This window comes from Sinocyclocheilus anshuiensis, unplaced genomic scaffold (genome assembly GCF_001515605.1).
Source record: "Sinocyclocheilus anshuiensis isolate Anshui unplaced genomic scaffold, SAMN03320099.WGS_v1.1 scaffold907, whole genome shotgun sequence".
In the NCBI taxonomy this organism is placed as follows: Eukaryota; Metazoa; Chordata; class Actinopteri; order Cypriniformes; family Cyprinidae; genus Sinocyclocheilus; species Sinocyclocheilus anshuiensis.
In genome coordinates this window covers 997659-1015944 of record NW_015546133.1, presented here as the reverse complement: position 1 = coordinate 1015944, position 18286 = coordinate 997659, and the positions used below count along the sequence as shown (strand labels likewise).

General features: G+C 35.4%; 1 protein-coding gene across 1 annotated transcript in view; it reads left to right on the top strand.

Moving 5' to 3' along the window:
* LOC107701125 (protocadherin Fat 3-like) overlaps positions 1-18286 on the top strand; it is a 67087-nt gene that overhangs the window by 32206 nt on the left and 16595 nt on the right. The window contains exons 12-25 of the mRNA XM_016503064.1: positions 472-668; positions 825-978; positions 1694-1927; positions 2302-2694; positions 3361-3575; positions 3851-3988; positions 4273-4416; positions 5972-6169; positions 6917-7194; positions 8286-8827; positions 10184-10315; positions 11509-11666; positions 14789-15263; positions 15388-15541. Coding sequence (XP_016358550.1) covers positions 472-668; positions 825-978; positions 1694-1927; positions 2302-2694; positions 3361-3575; positions 3851-3988; positions 4273-4416; positions 5972-6169; positions 6917-7194; positions 8286-8827; positions 10184-10315; positions 11509-11666; positions 14789-15263; positions 15388-15541 — 3412 coding nt within the window. The remainder of the gene's footprint in view (positions 1-471; positions 669-824; positions 979-1693; positions 1928-2301; positions 2695-3360; positions 3576-3850; positions 3989-4272; positions 4417-5971; positions 6170-6916; positions 7195-8285; positions 8828-10183; positions 10316-11508; positions 11667-14788; positions 15264-15387; positions 15542-18286) is intronic.

Genomic DNA, 18286 nt, shown 5'->3' with positions numbered 1-18286 from the left:
TGGAGGATGATTAATGGCTCACGGAGGCTCTCCTGGAAAGATAATCACATTGAAAGGGTTTAATTTAATGAACTAAGTGAGCAAAAACTATATGAGTAAAGAGCCATCTGCTTTATGTGTCACATTACTTTGTTTAAAGCCCATCTGGGGATGTGAACAGATTGTTAGAATTAAGCTCAGTTTATTGTTTCCAATAACTTGGGATACTTTATATACCCTCTCCAAAAGTGTCCCTAAGTGTTCTGGATCACTTAGCATGCTCTTAGAGTTATTTTGATGTGTGTTAACACATTTTAATTTGATGTGTTCAAAACAGTTTATTAAATATATGCAGTTTGTTTTATTCTACATAACACCTTATAGCATATAAACACTGTAATGTGTTTATGGAAATGATGGTTTGGTCTCTGTGCAGGCCATCACAGAGTTTTGCTCATCTATCTCAATTCTGTTGTCATCTTTTTGACTCAGGAGGAAACCCCAAGGGGGTATTTGCACTGGCTCCCGTTCAGGGGGAGTGGAAGATCTTCATGAAGCGGCCTTTGGACAGAGAGGAGCAGGATCGATACCTGCTCAATATCACAGCCAGTGACGGCCTGTTTGTAACCCGCATAGCCGTGGAGGTCACTGTCATGGATGCCAATGACAACAGCCCCATCTGCAATCAGGTCTGAGCAATTGATTTAGGTTGGCATTTGTCATCTCATACAGCCCAAGTTAACAACGACCATGTTTAATGCTTGCATACTGATGTAAATGAAGTTTTGATATGCAAAAGTATTAAGAATTCACAATTTGAATAAATTTTCATCATTATTTTTTAGGCTCAATATGAGGCCTCATTTCCAGAAGATGTGCCTATTAATACTGCTGTTCTGACAGTTGGGGCAACAGACTTGGACAGTGGTGTCAATGCAGAAATTCAGTATTCTCTGTTTGGCATTGGCGTTGAAGATTTTTACATGGATGCAAATACTGGTATTTCTGTACAAACTCTTTTGACATGGTTTTATACTTCGGACACTTTTAACTTTTCAGTTTCTTAAGGCTTGAATGAATACACTACATGACTTTTGTCCAGACATTTTGGGCAGTTGGAGTTGACAGTTTTACCAATATATATATATATACTGTATATATGTATGTATTTACTTACTTTCAAACTATGATTCGTTTACGTCTGAGCATATCAAACATGTTTGATATTTTGAGCTGATTTTAGAAATTTTACGCACGAGTTTGTTGTTCTCAGCGACTTGCGTGTTTTAAGTGGTATGACTTGCGAGTGTTAAGTGGTATCTGATTTAGTGTATGATGCCATTTAGTTTTTTCTCTGTAACCATGTGTTGAAAAAGTTGTGTAGTGTATTCCAGCCTTTAGTTTATTTTAATAAATTTATTATATTTAGGTTTTCATTTGTCTTTAATACAAGTTTGCCTGTTATCCCAGATTGACAGAAGTTTAAAGCATCTTTAGATAGATGGCAGTGATTTAGTAATTACTTAATTGACGCCATTAGGCTTGATTGAATGAAACATTTATGACAGAAAAGTATTTAGCACCATCATCCGTCACTTACAATATCTTTTATTCATCTCACTGAAGTTTTTACTTAATGCAGCTCTGGCCCAGGTTTCTGAAATCCATCCTGTGAGGCTTTGTACTTTCTTATGTCTCTCTGTTTTGGTGCCAGGTGAACTGAAGACAGCCTCTCTATTGGACCGTGAGAGAACTGCAGGTTATAAGTTGATAGCACAGGCTACAGATGGAGGAGGGCTATTCTGCCGCTCTGAAATTTCTCTGACCATTCTGGATATTAATGATAATGCACCATCATTTGCCTTCACACGGTTCATGGCGAGTGTATATGAGAGTACGGCACCCAAGGCCTTGCTCACACGCCTTCGGGCTAATGATCCAGATGAAGGTAAGTGTTTCACATGTGTAAAAAATTTTGGTTAAACTTTATATGAGTGTATAAGGGCTCCTGTGACTGATGACCATCTCTTTTTTCCGACCATTTTGCCTTCACCACTTCATTTTAAATAGTCCTGCAATGTGATTTTAAAAACTATAAATATCAGCTCATAAAAAAACCCTAATAATTATTTAAAAAAAATAGCAAAATAATGTTTTTAAGTACAGTGTGTTTACAGCATGCCCGTACTTTTTTCAAATGATCCAATTTCTTTTTTGCATCATAAAACTTGGAAACATCATCAATGCATGTTTGATGTATTTTTTTTTTTAATTATTTTTTATTTTAGCAAAATTATAGTAAAATAATATGCCTTCTCCCAGGTCTAAACAGGAAGATCATGTACTCACTTGTTGACTCTGCTGGTGGCATGTTCTCCACTGACCCATCCTCTGGTGTGGTGATCCTGGAGAAGCCTCTGGACCGAGAGGTGCAAGACTCGTATCAGATCAGGATCAAGGCTACTGATAGAGCAGGGGGCGATGGCTCGCTCTCCACCGAGGTGGACCTTACCATGATTGTTCTGGATGTGAATGACAACCCACCTGTGTTTCAAAAGCAAGATTACACAGTCACAATGCCTGAAGATGTTACTGTAGGAACAGAAGTGCTACGTGTCTTTGCCACGAGTAGTGATGTTGGAGTGAATGCAGAAATCTACTATAGATTCTTGTCTGGAAATGAGCTGGGGAAGTTTTCCATTGATGAATCAATAGGCAAGGCAGAGAGACGCATGTTTTCTGCAAATAAAAAATGTATTTCTGGTCTGAAAATGTTTTGTTAGAATAGTTAGAATTCTTCTGGGTGCTCACTTGTGATTAATACAGACAAAGGCTTATTGTCAGTTCATTTATCATTCCGTTTTTCACGAATCATTGAAAGAAATGTAAGAAGGTCTATTGACTGTAGACAAGACATTATGATTTGATAAATTGTGTCTGTTAAAACAGCACAATATAAGTGCAGCGAATGGGAAAATTAGTTATGAATGCTCCACAAAACTCTAATAACAGTGCTTAACATGCAGAAAACATGTGAACGGTTACTGAGAGCACTCTTTGTCTCCTAAAAAGATGTGGGCAGTCAGTGGAAACCCTGAAATAAAGCAACATTTTTATAGTTATATCACTTCCCATGCATGCGATTTTGACAAAAGCGTAAAGTGCTTTAGTCTAAACCTGTACTTTAAAAGAATTAAGCTCTTGAAGGCACAGCTGTGAAGTACTTTCTTTTTTGCTATTGTGCGTGAACTAAATATTCAGGCTTTTAATGCATCCCAAGGAGCTTTGTATTGTATTTATGTAAGTTATGTACGTGTGTTGTCTGTCATATTCATATAAATTAATTGGCTTTACTCTGACTCATATCTTGTATGATTTCAGGCATCATTTCTGTGGCGGATGATCTTGACTATGAGCTCTGCAAGGATTTTTTCTTGAATGTCGAGGCCTTTGATGGTGGAATGCCTCCCTTGAGAGCTACAACAATAGTGACCATAGAGCTTCTGGACGTCAATGACAACTCGCCTTCATTCAGTGAGGACATCTACAATGTTCTGATCAGCGAGGACATAGCCATCGGAGAGACGATCACGAGGGTAAAGTTCTCTCATTAGCCGAGCCACCTCATTGGCATTTAATTAACTGCAGACATCATTTCAATTTCACAGCTAGCATATAATTAAGCTTATTGCTCACATAAATCCCCTTAATGAACTTCATTCATTTGCACTGTGTACTTGAGCTGTAATATAACTTACCATAGGAGGGTGTAATTTGCTTCATGATCCATATCAATTCAGGGAGTTTTAGCCTCTTTTCTCTCAAATATGCTTCCATTTATAGGTTTGTTATCTGTGTTTGTTATGTGCAGCTGTTCGCAGAAGATTTGGACAGTCAAATCAATGGGCGAATCACTTATTCCATTCTGAAAGGGGACCGAGAAAATCAGTTTTGGATCGACCCTGTCACCGGGCTTCTGAAAGTTAACAAGGCACTGGACAGAGAGACGGTTAGTCCTTGGAATGAGCTCGGTTACTTTGGCTAATGAATCTTGACATCCCTGCACTGTGGCTCTTCGAGACACTCTCCTGAGACATTGCATGATTTTGGCCAATTATCTTTAAATCAGCCATAAAGTCTTTAATTAGGCAATGTAGGGCTGAAATTGAGGCTTTTGAGTGACTATGGGTGAGAGAACAGTCCTGTTCTTTTTTTAAAAAGACATTTGTTGAGAGTTGAGTCGTTCTGAACTGTTTTTGCCTGACATTTATCCTCCTGTCTCCGTTGCTTAAGGTCTCCAGCTACTCATTGTCTGTGCAAGCGTTTGACAGCGGGTCACCTGCCAAGTCAACCACTGTGAATGTCAATATCGAGATTGCTGATGTGAACGACAACCCGCCGATCTTCTCTCCCGCTAATGCTTCAGCTGTTATTCAGGTGTGAGCGAAAGTTTTAACTCTTTTGTTTGCAGCAATAGACATTGTAACATACCTATATGTAACATGTTACTGTTGCTTATTCTTAGAGTTAGGGATTTCAGCAAACCCCGAACTAGATGAGATGGATAACTGGATGATATATTCTCAAAATATATAATGCATAGTTTTTTAACATTAAGAATGTGTCAGATTAGTTTTGTGGTGATAAAACATGAGTATTAGAACAGAGATGTTTTAATTATTAGCATCTCTGATTTAAACTTTATTTATTTATTTTGTGAATGAGTTCAAATTGTCCAGTTCAAACTGCATCGATTCAGAACTTGAAATGTTCAAAGTGTGACATTTTAAATGTATTTAAATGCTTTAGTAAAATATGCACTACTGTTTAAAAGTTTGGGGTTGGTAAGATTTTTTAAATGCTTTTCAAAGAAGCCTCTTATGGTCAAGGATGGATTAATTTGATCAATAATAGAGTAAAAACATTAAATAAAACATTAATTTTAAATACATTTTAAAATAATTGATTTCTAATTTAAAAATTATAATGTATAATTTATTCATGTGATTGCAAAGCTGAATTTTCAGCAGCATTACTCCAGTCTTCAGTGTCACATGATCCTTCAGAAATCATTCCAATATGCTGATTTGCTGCTTTTTATTTGTGGAAACGATTATTTTTTTTCCATGATTCTTTGATAAATTGAAAGTTCAAAAGAACAGCATTTATTTGATATAGAAATCTTTTGTGATATTGTAAATGTATTTTTTGTAACTTTTTTATCAATTGAATGCACCCTTGAATAAAAGTATTAATTTCTTAAAAAAAAACAAACAAACAAAAAAACTTGCTGACCCTAAACCTATGATCAATAGTGTATTGGTCAATATTGCAGTTTATGACTATTATATGATGTCTACTATTATTCTCTAATATTGGTGCATATAAACAGAAAATATACACATTTTTGTATTGTTATATTTTATGTATTGCTCTTATCATTTAGCATTTATAGATAATAAGGAAAATAAGGGTACTTAAAAAAATCACCCTTTCAAGCCATTTTGGTGCAAATAAAAAAATATTGTAATATATTGTAAAAAGGAACAAAAATATTGAAATACAGTTCCCCTGCTTTTAAGTATTACATTTTGGCACGTATCTCATCTCCATATGGAAATTAATTGTAATGCTTGAAGAGGAGAGGTGTGCTGTGACTTATGATCTACCCCTGGCGGATTATAAAGTGTCTAAGAAATCTCCTAGACTCACTCTAAAGGAAGTGCCTGAGCCATATATATGGACTGGAATATCATATAAATTTAGGGTGGGAGTTTTGACTAGGTCTAGGATACAACCACCTAGTAATTACCCTGGACACTCAATAAATTCATACCAACAACCGGGCAACCACCAACAGCACACTAGCATTGTTGTATAAACTTTTGTATGGTCAAGCATTACTCACAATTTCTTCAGAAAATATGAAAATCTTGCAATTTAGACCTTTTTTGAATTTCAAAATGACCATCATTCATTTTTTTTTCTCAAGCTGAACAAGCCTGCAGGAACTACCATCCTCACACTGTCAGTTTCTGATAAGGACTCCTCTAGAAATGGTGCACCTTTTGAGTTTCGCATTGTATCTGGAAATGAGGGCAATGCCTTCAGTTTGGACCAGAATGGAGAATTACGGACAAGCCGAGTATTTGGTCCTGATGCAACACGAGAGTATACGCTTGAGATACAGGTTAGTGCAACTCCAGAAAACAGCTCAAAAAGTTAAAAGTGAATTCAGAATTACAGAATTCATTTGCAGGTGTTTCTTCAACTATGAACACTTCTGGCCTCCGTAAACCAATTTTTTCTAGAATGAAATGTTTGACTTCTTTGCTTTTCTAAGGCTAATTTCATAACCAATTGTATATATATTAAATTAATTATAAATAATTTATATAGCAAAATAATTTTTGTACTTTTAAATAATTTGACCAAATTATAATTAACAATATTCTGTTCAGAAGTAAAATTTACCTTGATTTCTCTTTTTTTCACATATCACAGGTCCCCTATGTCATGTCAAGTATGCTCTTCACTGACACTGTTAATATTTAATAAAATGGTTTTATTTAACTCCTTGTTTAGATTATCATAGTTTTAAATAGAATTAATATTTTTATGATGGATTTTCATATTTTATGACAAAAGTCTGGGTTTAGGACAAGGATAAAACAATACAATCTATATATAATAATAACTGGGAAAAAATTAATTTATGAAATAATTAAATAGTTAAATAAATAGAAGAAAGGTTCTTATGCAACTTTAATGTGACCTTCATATAGCAGAAAGAGAAATCTGTTTAAATAAAAATCAACCTCTGCAACATAAAAGTAACTGTAGATGAAGAAATGCCCATGTAGCTGCTCTGACATTTCTAAGGGACTGAATTCATTTCTTCAGTTTGATGTTGTAGTTTCTTGTTCTTGTCAACAAGGCGTGTGACTCAGGGAAGCCTCGTCTGTCCTCCACATCCTTTGTGTTTGTGCGTGTCATCGGAGACAGCCTCTTCAAACCTGTGGCCTTCCCACTGGAAATCAACATTGTCATGGCAGCAGATGTGTTTCCTGGCGGGATTATAGGGAAGATCTATGCCACAGACCGAGATGAGAATGATGTTCTGTCTTTCAGTCAGAGATCACAAACAAAGAGTCTTTTCAAAATCAACAGACAGGATGGGAAGATTGTGGCACTAAATGGCCTGGAGCCTGGAAGGTAAAATAAAGACAAATTTAATTTGAAATGTGTATTTCTTCAATCATGGGCTATTTTGGCTTTTGGACCTTAATATAAAAATAAAGTCCCCTAAAACTCCCTTTCACACTCTCACACTCCCTTTCACACTCTAGTTACACTAGGAATAATGTTCAACTCGTCCTAATGCTATTTTTATTAATTAATTAATTATTATTATTATTGCTTTATGGCTATTTTATGTATCCAAAATAAAGACAACACAATTAATAATTTTCAGACTTATTGCATTTTACAATTATGAAATAAAAACTATTCGGAGGAAAAAAACTATTGATGTAATTGTGGTGGAGGAAATGACAGCTGTGGCACAGTCAGTAATTGTGTAATTTGATGTAAATAATTTTCACAATAAAAAGTTTATTTCACTCTTTGTTTAGACTATCATAGTTAAAAAAAAAAAAACGAATAAATAATATTCTAGGACAAGCATAAAAAAAAAAAAATCTAGACATAAAAAGTGTTTGAAAAATAGCCAAAATAAAGTAAATTTTAAAAATTGTTTAATGTGAACTACTTCATATAACTATGGAAGCTTATTTCTACCTCGGAATTTAAAATAAATAAAATAAAGGTAATTACAACTTGAGTTTATATCTGACAATTGTGACTTTTTTCACGCAATTCTGAGAATTGCAGAATTAACATCTCACAATTCTGAAAAATATTGTATGATATTGAATTGATATTGTATGATAAATTGTGAATTGTATGATAAAAGTCACAATTACCTTTTTAAAATTTGTATTCCTAGTAGAAACAAGCTTGTCTTTTTTTTTGCAAAGTTTACAGAATTGAGATAAAAATTTGCAATTACCATTTTTATTTCCTTAATTCCATCACGGAAAGAAACTTTCATACATAAAAAATAATAAATCCACGTCTATTTTGAAATTATCTCCCTTTTTTCTAATAATCTGCAATTTAGCAGATATAAATGGCAATTTCAATACTATTGGCTCATCATTACACATTTCTGTATGTGTTTTTGTGCTTGCCTGCCTGCTTCTTAATGATCAGTAAACATTTTTATTTTTTTATTTTTTTTTCAGATACTCCCTAAACGCTACAGTCAGTGATGGGAGGTTTTCTGTGATGGTGGGCATTAGTGTCCAGGTGGAGCAAGCCACGGATGAGATGGTGCAGAATGCAGTGACTCTACGTTTCCAAGACCTGTCCCCAGAGGATTTTGTGGGTGTGTATATGGAAGAGCTGAAGAAGGTGCTCCGTACCTCACTGGTTGGTGATGAGACTGGTGTAATTGATGGACCAGACCCCCTCCACATCTTGGGAGTGCAGCCACTGGGTCGCTCCAGTCAGCTGGAGGTGCTCCTTGCCGTGGAGACTCCAGATGAGGGTTATATGGGTCCAGGAGAGCTGGCTCTCAAGCTGGAAGAAGCGAAGGGTTTCCTAAAGGGAGTGCTGAGGGTGGTCAGCGTCCTGGATCAGAGTTGCTCAGAAGAGCTTGAGTGTGGGGAGCGAGTCTGTGAGCTCACCCTCAGTCTCGACCCCATCGGCTTGGTCACCTTCACCACCTCCAGAGTGAGTTTTGTGTCTCCACGCTTCAGCAGAAAAGAGACGTGCACGTGCCCAGGTTAGTGCTCTGCTTCAGTCTCAAATGATAAAACTGGCAAAACTGATTAAAATTTATTCCAGGGTTGCCAACTCTCGAACATTTCGCATGAGACACGCTTTCCAACTCTCATGCTAACCTTACTAAATCTCATGGCAAGTAACAAGAAAATGCTAAATGCACTTTGCTTACATTATACTCTTATATTCTTTATAAGAGTTATGACTTCAAAGTCAGACGCGTATTTCCATTTTGCAAAACAGTCGTAAGAGCAAGCGAGTACAAGCTAACTTTAAACTTCAAATATGTATCAATAAGAGAGAGTGTAACAGAAAAATGAGTGATCATTTAGATTGAATATTATAAATTTCATCAAATATTTGTTGAACATCAAATTTACGTAAGAAAGTATGTTTTATAGGAACAGTAACTATAATGCAATCTTAACTCTCATGTTGTGTTCTGGTCATTTTGACCTGGAGAGGATTTTCTTTTTCCTGAAAATGCTATTTAATGTTATTGCATTATACTAAAACCTACTGACTTTGCTCACACAGGGTATAACAACTTCCCAAAAAAACTTTTTTTTTGGTAATTTTTGCACTTTTTTGAAGATTGCATATACATTTCTCATTATGCTATATTATTACCTAATATTGGATTCAGTCTTTTTATCGGCTTTTTTTCTGTCAATCAGTTTTTGAGTAAATATTGCCAAAAATATATTTTTTTCACTCAAAATCTGAGGTGCATAAGTTCAGATCAATGAGGCCAATGACCAATCAGTTCCAAAAAGAAATTAAAAACCTGTGTTAACAAAAGAAAACAAAAAGATTGAATCTTTGAAAGATTGAGGTGATAATATGGCATAATTAAGAGATTTACAAGCAATTTTTAAAAGGCAGATTTTTGACTAGGAGCGCCAGTGTATGTAAAGGATTTTCAGCACAGCAAAACGGTTAATAAATCATCATTATTATTATTATTACTTGCTGGTACCCCTCAGTAATATTAGGTAGGTAAACAGCATGAATTTCAGAATTGAACATTTTCTAAAAACTGTACATTGTACAACATTAACCTTAGGTATTAAGATAAAATAAAAAATGAATTTATAAATAAATAATAAATAATGTAAATAATGATAAAATAAATAATGAATTATTGCTTCCTCAAAACCTCATATAGGTTCCTGTAATTGATCTGCCCATGCCATCAAAATCTTACTCCAACCAGTTAACCAAAGTTGGCAACCCTGTTTATTGTAGGATGCATTTCATGGTATGCATTATTTATCCTGGTTGATTAAATTCAAACAGTAGCTTGAGTGGCAGAATTTCCATTTGCTTGTTTTCTAACTTTTTGTACCCACTGCAGGAGGAATATGTCCATCTTCTCTGGAGCTCTGTGATGGCCAAACATGTCCGTCAGACATGCAGTGTGTGCGCAGTGGCCCCACAGCACCATCTCTCTGCCAGTGTCTGCCTGACACTCTGGACAAGTGCGCAGGTTAGACTCAAATAGGCTTTTCACGCTGCTCCTTTTAAACTCTGGCTTAAGGCCACTTGTAATGTTGGGTAAAGCAATGTTTCATATTTCAAAAAGGGGGTTTACAACACTTTCATTACGCAGAATTGTGACAGTGAGTTGTGAGCTGGTTAATATTCAAATGTTTTTTTGTTTAATTGCAGCATATGAGGAAAGATGTTAAAATGATTTCTGATTTCAAATACATTTACAACATGGGAAAGGATATGTACACTGAACAAAATTATAAACGCAACACTTTTGTTTTTGCCCCCATTTTTCCTGAGCTGAACTCAAAGATCTAAGACTTTTACAGATTTGTGAACAATATTTGAGAGAAATAGGCCTTTTGTGTACATAGAAAAAGTCTTAGATCTTTGAGTTCTTTCTTTCATCTTTCATGAAAAATGGGGGCAAAAACAAAAGTGTTCCGTTTATAATTTTGTTCAGTGTATATATTGTCCCTAAAGGACGTCTGGTAATATTACAAATAAATGAGAAGTGCTGATTTTCATTGTACGTATATTTATTTGATATATTTTATATAGTGTATTAATTTAGTTGATATCTTAAAGGGAATAGAGTTTTACCTAATAAATATTTTCTTAATATTCAAGTGCATTTATTTAAATATTAGATTTTACTAATGTAAAAAATTAAAAACTTACAAAAATTCTGTGACTGCACAATATTTTTAATCATATTAAAGCAAATGGAGATTGATGTATGCATGAAAACATTGGATATGTAAGGAACGGATGTCCACAGACATTTTGTTCATACTGAAACACCCTTTTACTTTGAGGAAAAGCATGTACCTGTAGCATGGTATATAATACAAGTGATACCATATAGAAATGTTTATTTTGAGTCCCTCAGGCAGCTCGAAGTGTGTCACTACAAACACAAAAGACAAAAATTCAAAATGACGTTTCCTTTAGCATGATATGGTTGGTAAAAGTTATGTAAGCATTAATTTCCCTTCAAATAAGGGCTGCCGCTTGTAGAATATCCTGAGGGTGTGTCAAACATATGATTAAATGTAATTTCAGCATACGTGATTGAGGCCAAACACTTCTACGAATATCTTTTGTGAAAGTGTGTATAAATAACAGATTTTGAAATATGGTGTTAGCCTTTGACTGACTGACTGATTTCCATACCTGTGCTGGCAGGCCAAACATCTCTGAGCTTTGCAGGAAACAGTTACATCAAATACAGAGTGACGGACAGTGACTGGAGTGGAGACATGAAGCTGGGCTTGAGAATCAGAACGCTGCAGAGCCAAGGAGTCATCATGTACACACGTGCTGACCCCTGCACATTGCTCAAGGTCAGATGGATACAGAGATATGATTAATGCATTATTTTCTACATTATTTCATTAGATTGTATATACATTATTAAACACATCCCACCCATTCGCATTACTATAATGCAGCAATCAAAATATAGTGTTTATGTATAGATATTTTTTTTGTATCTATGTGTGTATATTTAATATTTTTAAAAATGTTTTTAAAAGATGCTTAGAAACAGTAATATTGTGAAACATTATTGCAATTTATTCCTGTGATGGCAAAGCTGAATTTTCAGCATCCAATTTTCAGCAGAAATCATTCTATTGTGCTGATTTGATACATTTCTTTCTTATTATCAGTGTTGAAAACATTGACAACAGTTGTTCTGCTTTTATATATATTTTTGTGGAAATTGTCTCAGGATCTTTGAACAGAAAGTTCAAAAGAAATCATTATGCATAATGCATCCTTAATTTGGCATTAATGCAAAATTCTTACCAACCCAAACTATTGAACGGTAGTGTATGTATAGATGTATGTGATATTTATTCATTTTTGGGGCTTTATTAAGTACACGTCATTGTAAGTAATTACAATTTATGTTGATTTTATTAAAAAAATAGTTTTTACTGGTTTTCTGTAAAACATTATGTACTGAAGTAAACCAAATACAATAATAGCATTACGTGTATTATATTATATAATATGACATGCATATCCAGGTAATATTTCACATTAAAAAAAATACTAATTATTTATTGTTATATTTATATAATATTGTACCTGCCATTGCAAGCTGACTATGCAGTTGTGTTTGCTATTGGGTCATTCTGTATCAAATCAACCAACTTTCAGAAACTTCCCCAGCTCAAATTTTTGATTTTGTAAATAATATTTTTTTCTGAAGAAAGATTAAGTTGTATAGCAATGAAAGCCAGAATATTAAATGTCATGGATGTATATTTACTGAGTAATCCACTATTTTGTAGAGGGGGGTCAAAATGGCAGCATCATTGTTATGTTTTTTTTACACATTGGTAGCTCTATTAGTAAAATCTGTTGACTTTAGTAATCTTTGTTGCATTATATGCCAATGGTGACTATTCAGAAATGGGGAAAAAGCACTTTTCAAGTTTTTTCTCCAAAGTCTGCTTGTCTGTAACTTAAGAAGTATTAAAGATAACTTAATGCCCTTTTAGATTTTGGGTTTTAACAATTTTTTTGGTATCTTCATTTTTAAGGCTCTACAGTATATGGTTCTTTTCCAGAGATATAGGGCTCTTTGCATAAATATTATACTTCTTTTCTTTGCAAAAGGAATGACTGAAGAGCAAATAATGTTGAAACTAGAAATGTGTCTTGTTTCCCTCTATCAAAACAATTGCACAGAACAGACCTGTCTCAATGCCATATATATTATTTTTCCATAGTTTGCGTGCCTGTAACTCAAGAAGTATTAAAGATATCTCAATATGATTTTAGATTCTGGTTCTTGACAAACTTTTATTTTGGAATATTAATTTTCAAGGCCCCATATGGCTCAATCCAAGAGATATGGGGATCTCAATGCAGCTTCATGTCCAACTTGTTGAAAATGACCCATTTTCAGTGGTCAAAAACCAAATTATGGTCACTTTGTATACAGCTGATACTTATTGTATTTAAAGAGAAATGTTTGAAGAATAAATAATGTTGAAACTAGAGTTTTAACTTGTTTCCCTCTATCAAAACAATTGCATAGAACATACTTGTCTAAGTGCTGAAAAAGCACTGAAATGGTCAAGTTGGCTCATTAACTTGCACTCAGTAGTCTATTCATAAGATTCTATATTTGAATCTGTTTTAAGAAAAACAGAAAAAGGGATTTTGTTCATTCTAACAGCTTCTGAAGCTACCAAGAGTTCAAATATGCAGTATCGTAACTACATGTTTGAAACAAATCCCACGCCTCATAGAGAAGTGTGATTGCTCTCCTCACACATTATATTCACATCAATAAACCAAGATTTGTCTGACCTGGATTAATTTTTACAATTTATTTTTCTTTTTTTATTGTTATAACATTTAACGCATATTTATAGATCAAGTATTATCCACTGATAAGGGGCATATTTGGCAGAATCTCTGATAGTACCTCAAACTTTGAAACATTTAAGCTCTCTCACACTTGAAATAGTTAACCCTGGGTAATTCTGAAACCTGAGTAAATGGGATCCTGGGTAATCTTATTTTAAGTTTCACATTGCTCATACTTTACCAATTACAATTAGTTAACAATTAATCCTGGTTATTCACAATCTGACATGTCACACTATTCCTAAACCCTGGGTTACTGTTATTATTTGCATAATTGCAGTGTCAACAGTCATAACTAGGTAAACAAAAATTCACATTTGGTTTTCAACTACTGAAAATGGGTAGGATTCAACCATTTGGACACAGAATTGAGATCCTGATATCTCTGGGACTGAACAATATAGGGCCTTAAAATGAAAATTCCTAAGAGAAGGTATATTAAGAACCACAATTTAAAATCATATTGATTTATCTTTAATATTTCTTGAGTTACAGGCATGCAAAATTTTGAAAAAGAATATGTATGGTACGCAGACAGGTATGTTCTATGCAATTGTTTTGATAGAAGTAAACAAGATACATTTCTACTTTCAATTGCTCTTCAGACATTTCTCTTTAAAAGAAAAAAGTATCAGCTGAATGCATAGTGACCCACATTTGGTTTTTGACCACTGAAAACGTGTACAATTGAACAGTTTACTCCCGGAGCCATATTGAGATTCCAATATCGCTGGAATGGAACCATATAGGGCCTTAAAAATGAAGATACCAAAAGAAAAGTTTGTTAGAATCCGAAATCTAAAAGTACATTAAGATATCTGTAATATTTCTTGAGTTACAGGCCTGCAAACTCTGGAGTAGTTTTGGCTCTGAATCTCAGATGAAAATTGTCATTTTGAGCCCCCATCCCCCCTCCGTAAACATACATCCCTGATATTTCATATTTTGGTTTTCATTGCTATACATGTTTATCTTTCTTAAAAAAAAATGCAAACGAAATCAAAAATTGGATCCGGGGACCTTTGGTTGAGTTGACACGGAGTGACCCTATAGTGAGTCGTTGTCTGTGTTTGTTCAGATAGAGGAAGGGCGTTTGTGGTTCCAGATGGACTGTGACAACAGACTGGACATACTGGGCATCTCCGGACGTCCAATCAATGATGGGTCCTGGCACACCGTGACCCTGGAGCTCTCCAGTAACTACACTCTCCTTTCACTGGACGACAGCTACATGGAGCGTCGGCGTTCTGCGCGGGCCCCTGTCCGCATCTGGCCTCTGGCTGCAGACGGATCGCTGTTCTTTGGGGCTCAGGTGTTGCACGGACCAGTGGGCAGAGGCGGCCAGAGGCCCCCACGGGCACAAGAAGGCTTCCAGGGGTGTCTCGGGTCCATCATGCTCAATGGAAATGAACTCCCACTTCAGAATAAGAGGAGCCGGTATGCAGAAGTAGCTGGGCTGAGTGATGTGAAGCTGGGATGTGTTTTATATCCTGATCCGTGCCTCGGTGGGCCGTGCCAGAATGGAGCTTCTTGTACAAAGCTGCCCTCTGGTGGTGAGAAATAGAAAGTGCATATAACCATCAATACGTCAATAATGGTCAGTTGTTCAGATTTGAGTCATTACCTCTGTATTAGCTTTGTCTTATAAGTCTTGTTTCTCATTGTATTTGTCCCCAGACTTCTCATGCAGCTGCCTGCCACAGTTCATGGGGTCCCGCTGTGAGATGGAGGTGACGTCTTGTGTGCCCTCACCTTGTCAGAATGGGGGTGATTGTAAGGCTGTGGGGGACACCTTCCTCTGCGGCTGCCTCAAAGGCTTTACGGGACTCATGTAAGACATTTTATTTCAGTATGTACTATTTGTGATTTGGTAGAATTTACCATTAATCTTGCATACATTTTAGACCTTAATGACTTTTAAGATGTCACACCACAGACATTTAGGTGGTAAATGAGACACCAGCACATTTATAAATATTTACATATATTTTAAATATATATTAATACATGTACATATTATTTTATTGGTGTCACCCAATAGATAGTGTCTCATTAAAACTATTTGGTAATTCTAACCATTTTGAACTACACAGTACATTTTTAACTGAATATTTTGGTACAACATATATGAAATAATGTAGTATGAAATAATAATAAAAAAGGAGGTTTGTTAAGGTGAAATGTTTTGAAAAGGTGTTTTTATTGTATTTGACAGTTAATATGACTTCAAATAGTTCAAAAGCTCTTCAAATTATTTAAAAATATTCTGTTTAAAAAGTATTGTATAGTTCAAAACGGTTCTAATCACCAGAAAGTCCATGACTGGTTAACATTAAAAGATGTTTTTATCTTTATGCGTGTGTTGTGGAGAGCAGGTAACCAGCAACTTACTGTAATTACACTCTCGTCTGAAAGTCATTATCCTTAGCATTCACCTGATCTTTTCCATCTCAGACCTTAATTGAACTACTGGTTCAGTACATACGTGACCCTGTAAAACAGGTATGTTGTTTGATTGTGTTAATTAGACCTTTATCACTAATTACTAAAATCATTGAATAAATAATGAGCAGATTTTAGAGCAATCCATCACAAAAATCCCTCTAAGGCTTCTCTAATTTCTTTGTGCCATGATAATTATTTTTCAGAGTGAGATGAGTTCAAGCTATTTTTCCACTAGAGGATGCTGTTGCTACTTTTTCCAAGCAAACCTAAAGCTACACATGAACAACTGACTGAGAAAAGTGGGATACTGGGACCTGTGCCCTTTTCCTCTCTGTCTTTTTATATAGTGGGGAGAAAGTAATAAAAACCTAATTGCTTTATAAAAGTACTATAACTACTTTCTCTGCTTTACCAGCTGTGTCATTACGTTACGCAATACAAACAACCCTCTCATTATGTTCTCTTATGCTCACTTGAGAGATTAGTTGAACTTTCTTGTACTCAAGAGTATGTATAAAGAGTTCTCTGAGCAACAGATCATCACATATTTGCTGTTTGCAGCACAGAGGGGAATTCAGCTAAATGTGAACATTTATGAATCTTTAAATGCAACAAGAAACCTCTTTTTCTCTCTCTGCTTCTGAGAACTAATTAAATAATGAGAGAAACACTAAAGCTGTGTTCAGATTAACATAATATTCTTATTATTCATGCAGTTTATAGTGTTTAGAGTGTATAGTGTGTCAGCAAGTATGCATTAAATTGATCAAAAGTGATAGTAAAGACCTTTGTAATGTTTCAAAAGATTTTTATTTCAGATAAACGCTGTTCTTTTGAATCATCAAAAAAATCCTGAAAAAAGTATCACCATTTACACAAAAATATTAGGCAGCAGCAGTTTTCAGCATTAGAAATTATTTCTAATGAGCATATTAAAATTATTTCTGAAGGATCTTGTGACACTGAAGACTGGTGTAATGACTGCTGAAAATTCAGCTTTGCCATCACAGGAATAAATTACATTTTAAAATATATTAAAATAGAAAATTATTAGTTATTTTAAATACAAATAATATTTAATAATATTACAGTTTTACTGTATTTTTGATCAAATAAATGCAACCATGGTGGGCAATCTGGGCATAAAATAGGGACTCATATGCAACTATTACAAAAGGTTCAAATGCTCACTGATGCTCCAGAAGGAAAAACGATGCATTAAGAGCCAGGTGTGTAAACTTTTGAACAGAATGAAGATATGTAAATTTTTCTTATTTTGCCTAAACATCATATTTTGATGTTGCTCCACTTTAACTTCTTCTTTAAACATATTTGTCCTCTCTCCTCCAGGCCAGCACGGGTCCGGCCCCCGACACGAAACCGAAACTCAACAAGACATGAGTGCCAGGATCTGAACACCACGCTCCAACATGAAACAGTACACGCAGACAAGAGCACACGGCTAGAGCACTCTCAAAGCCGCACGCTCACATGAAAACAATGACATGACGGGAGTGTCAGTATCAAAACTTCTCCTCTCCAGCCATCCTACAACATGCCCTCTAGATCCAATCCCCTCACACCTTCTCCAAGCAATCTCTCCTAGACTCTTACCAGCACTCACACACATCATCAACACATCTCTCCTTACAGACACTTTCCCCACTTTATTCAAGCAGGCTCGTGTAACCCCACTGCTCAAAAAACCTACCCAGGTATCATTATATCTTAGCAACCAACTGGATGCTAACCAATCTGGTTTCAGGAGTGGCCATTCAATTGAGACTGTGCTACTGTCAGTCACTGAAGCCTTGCAGATTGCAAAAGCTGATTCTAAATCACCAGTTCTTATTCTGCTAGATCTATCTGCTGCTTTTGACACTGTCAATCAGCAGATCCTCCTGTCCACCCTCTCATCACTGGGCATTACAGGGATTCTACTTTGCTGGTTTGAATCCGATCACACTGGTAGGTCGTTCAGGGTGGCCTGGGGAGGGGAGGTATCCAAAGCACATCAACTTGTCACTGGGGTTCCTCAGGGATCAGTTCTTGGACCCCTCCTCTTCTCCATATACACAACATCACTGGGTCGCATCATACAGGCACATGGCTTCTCCTACCATTGCTATGC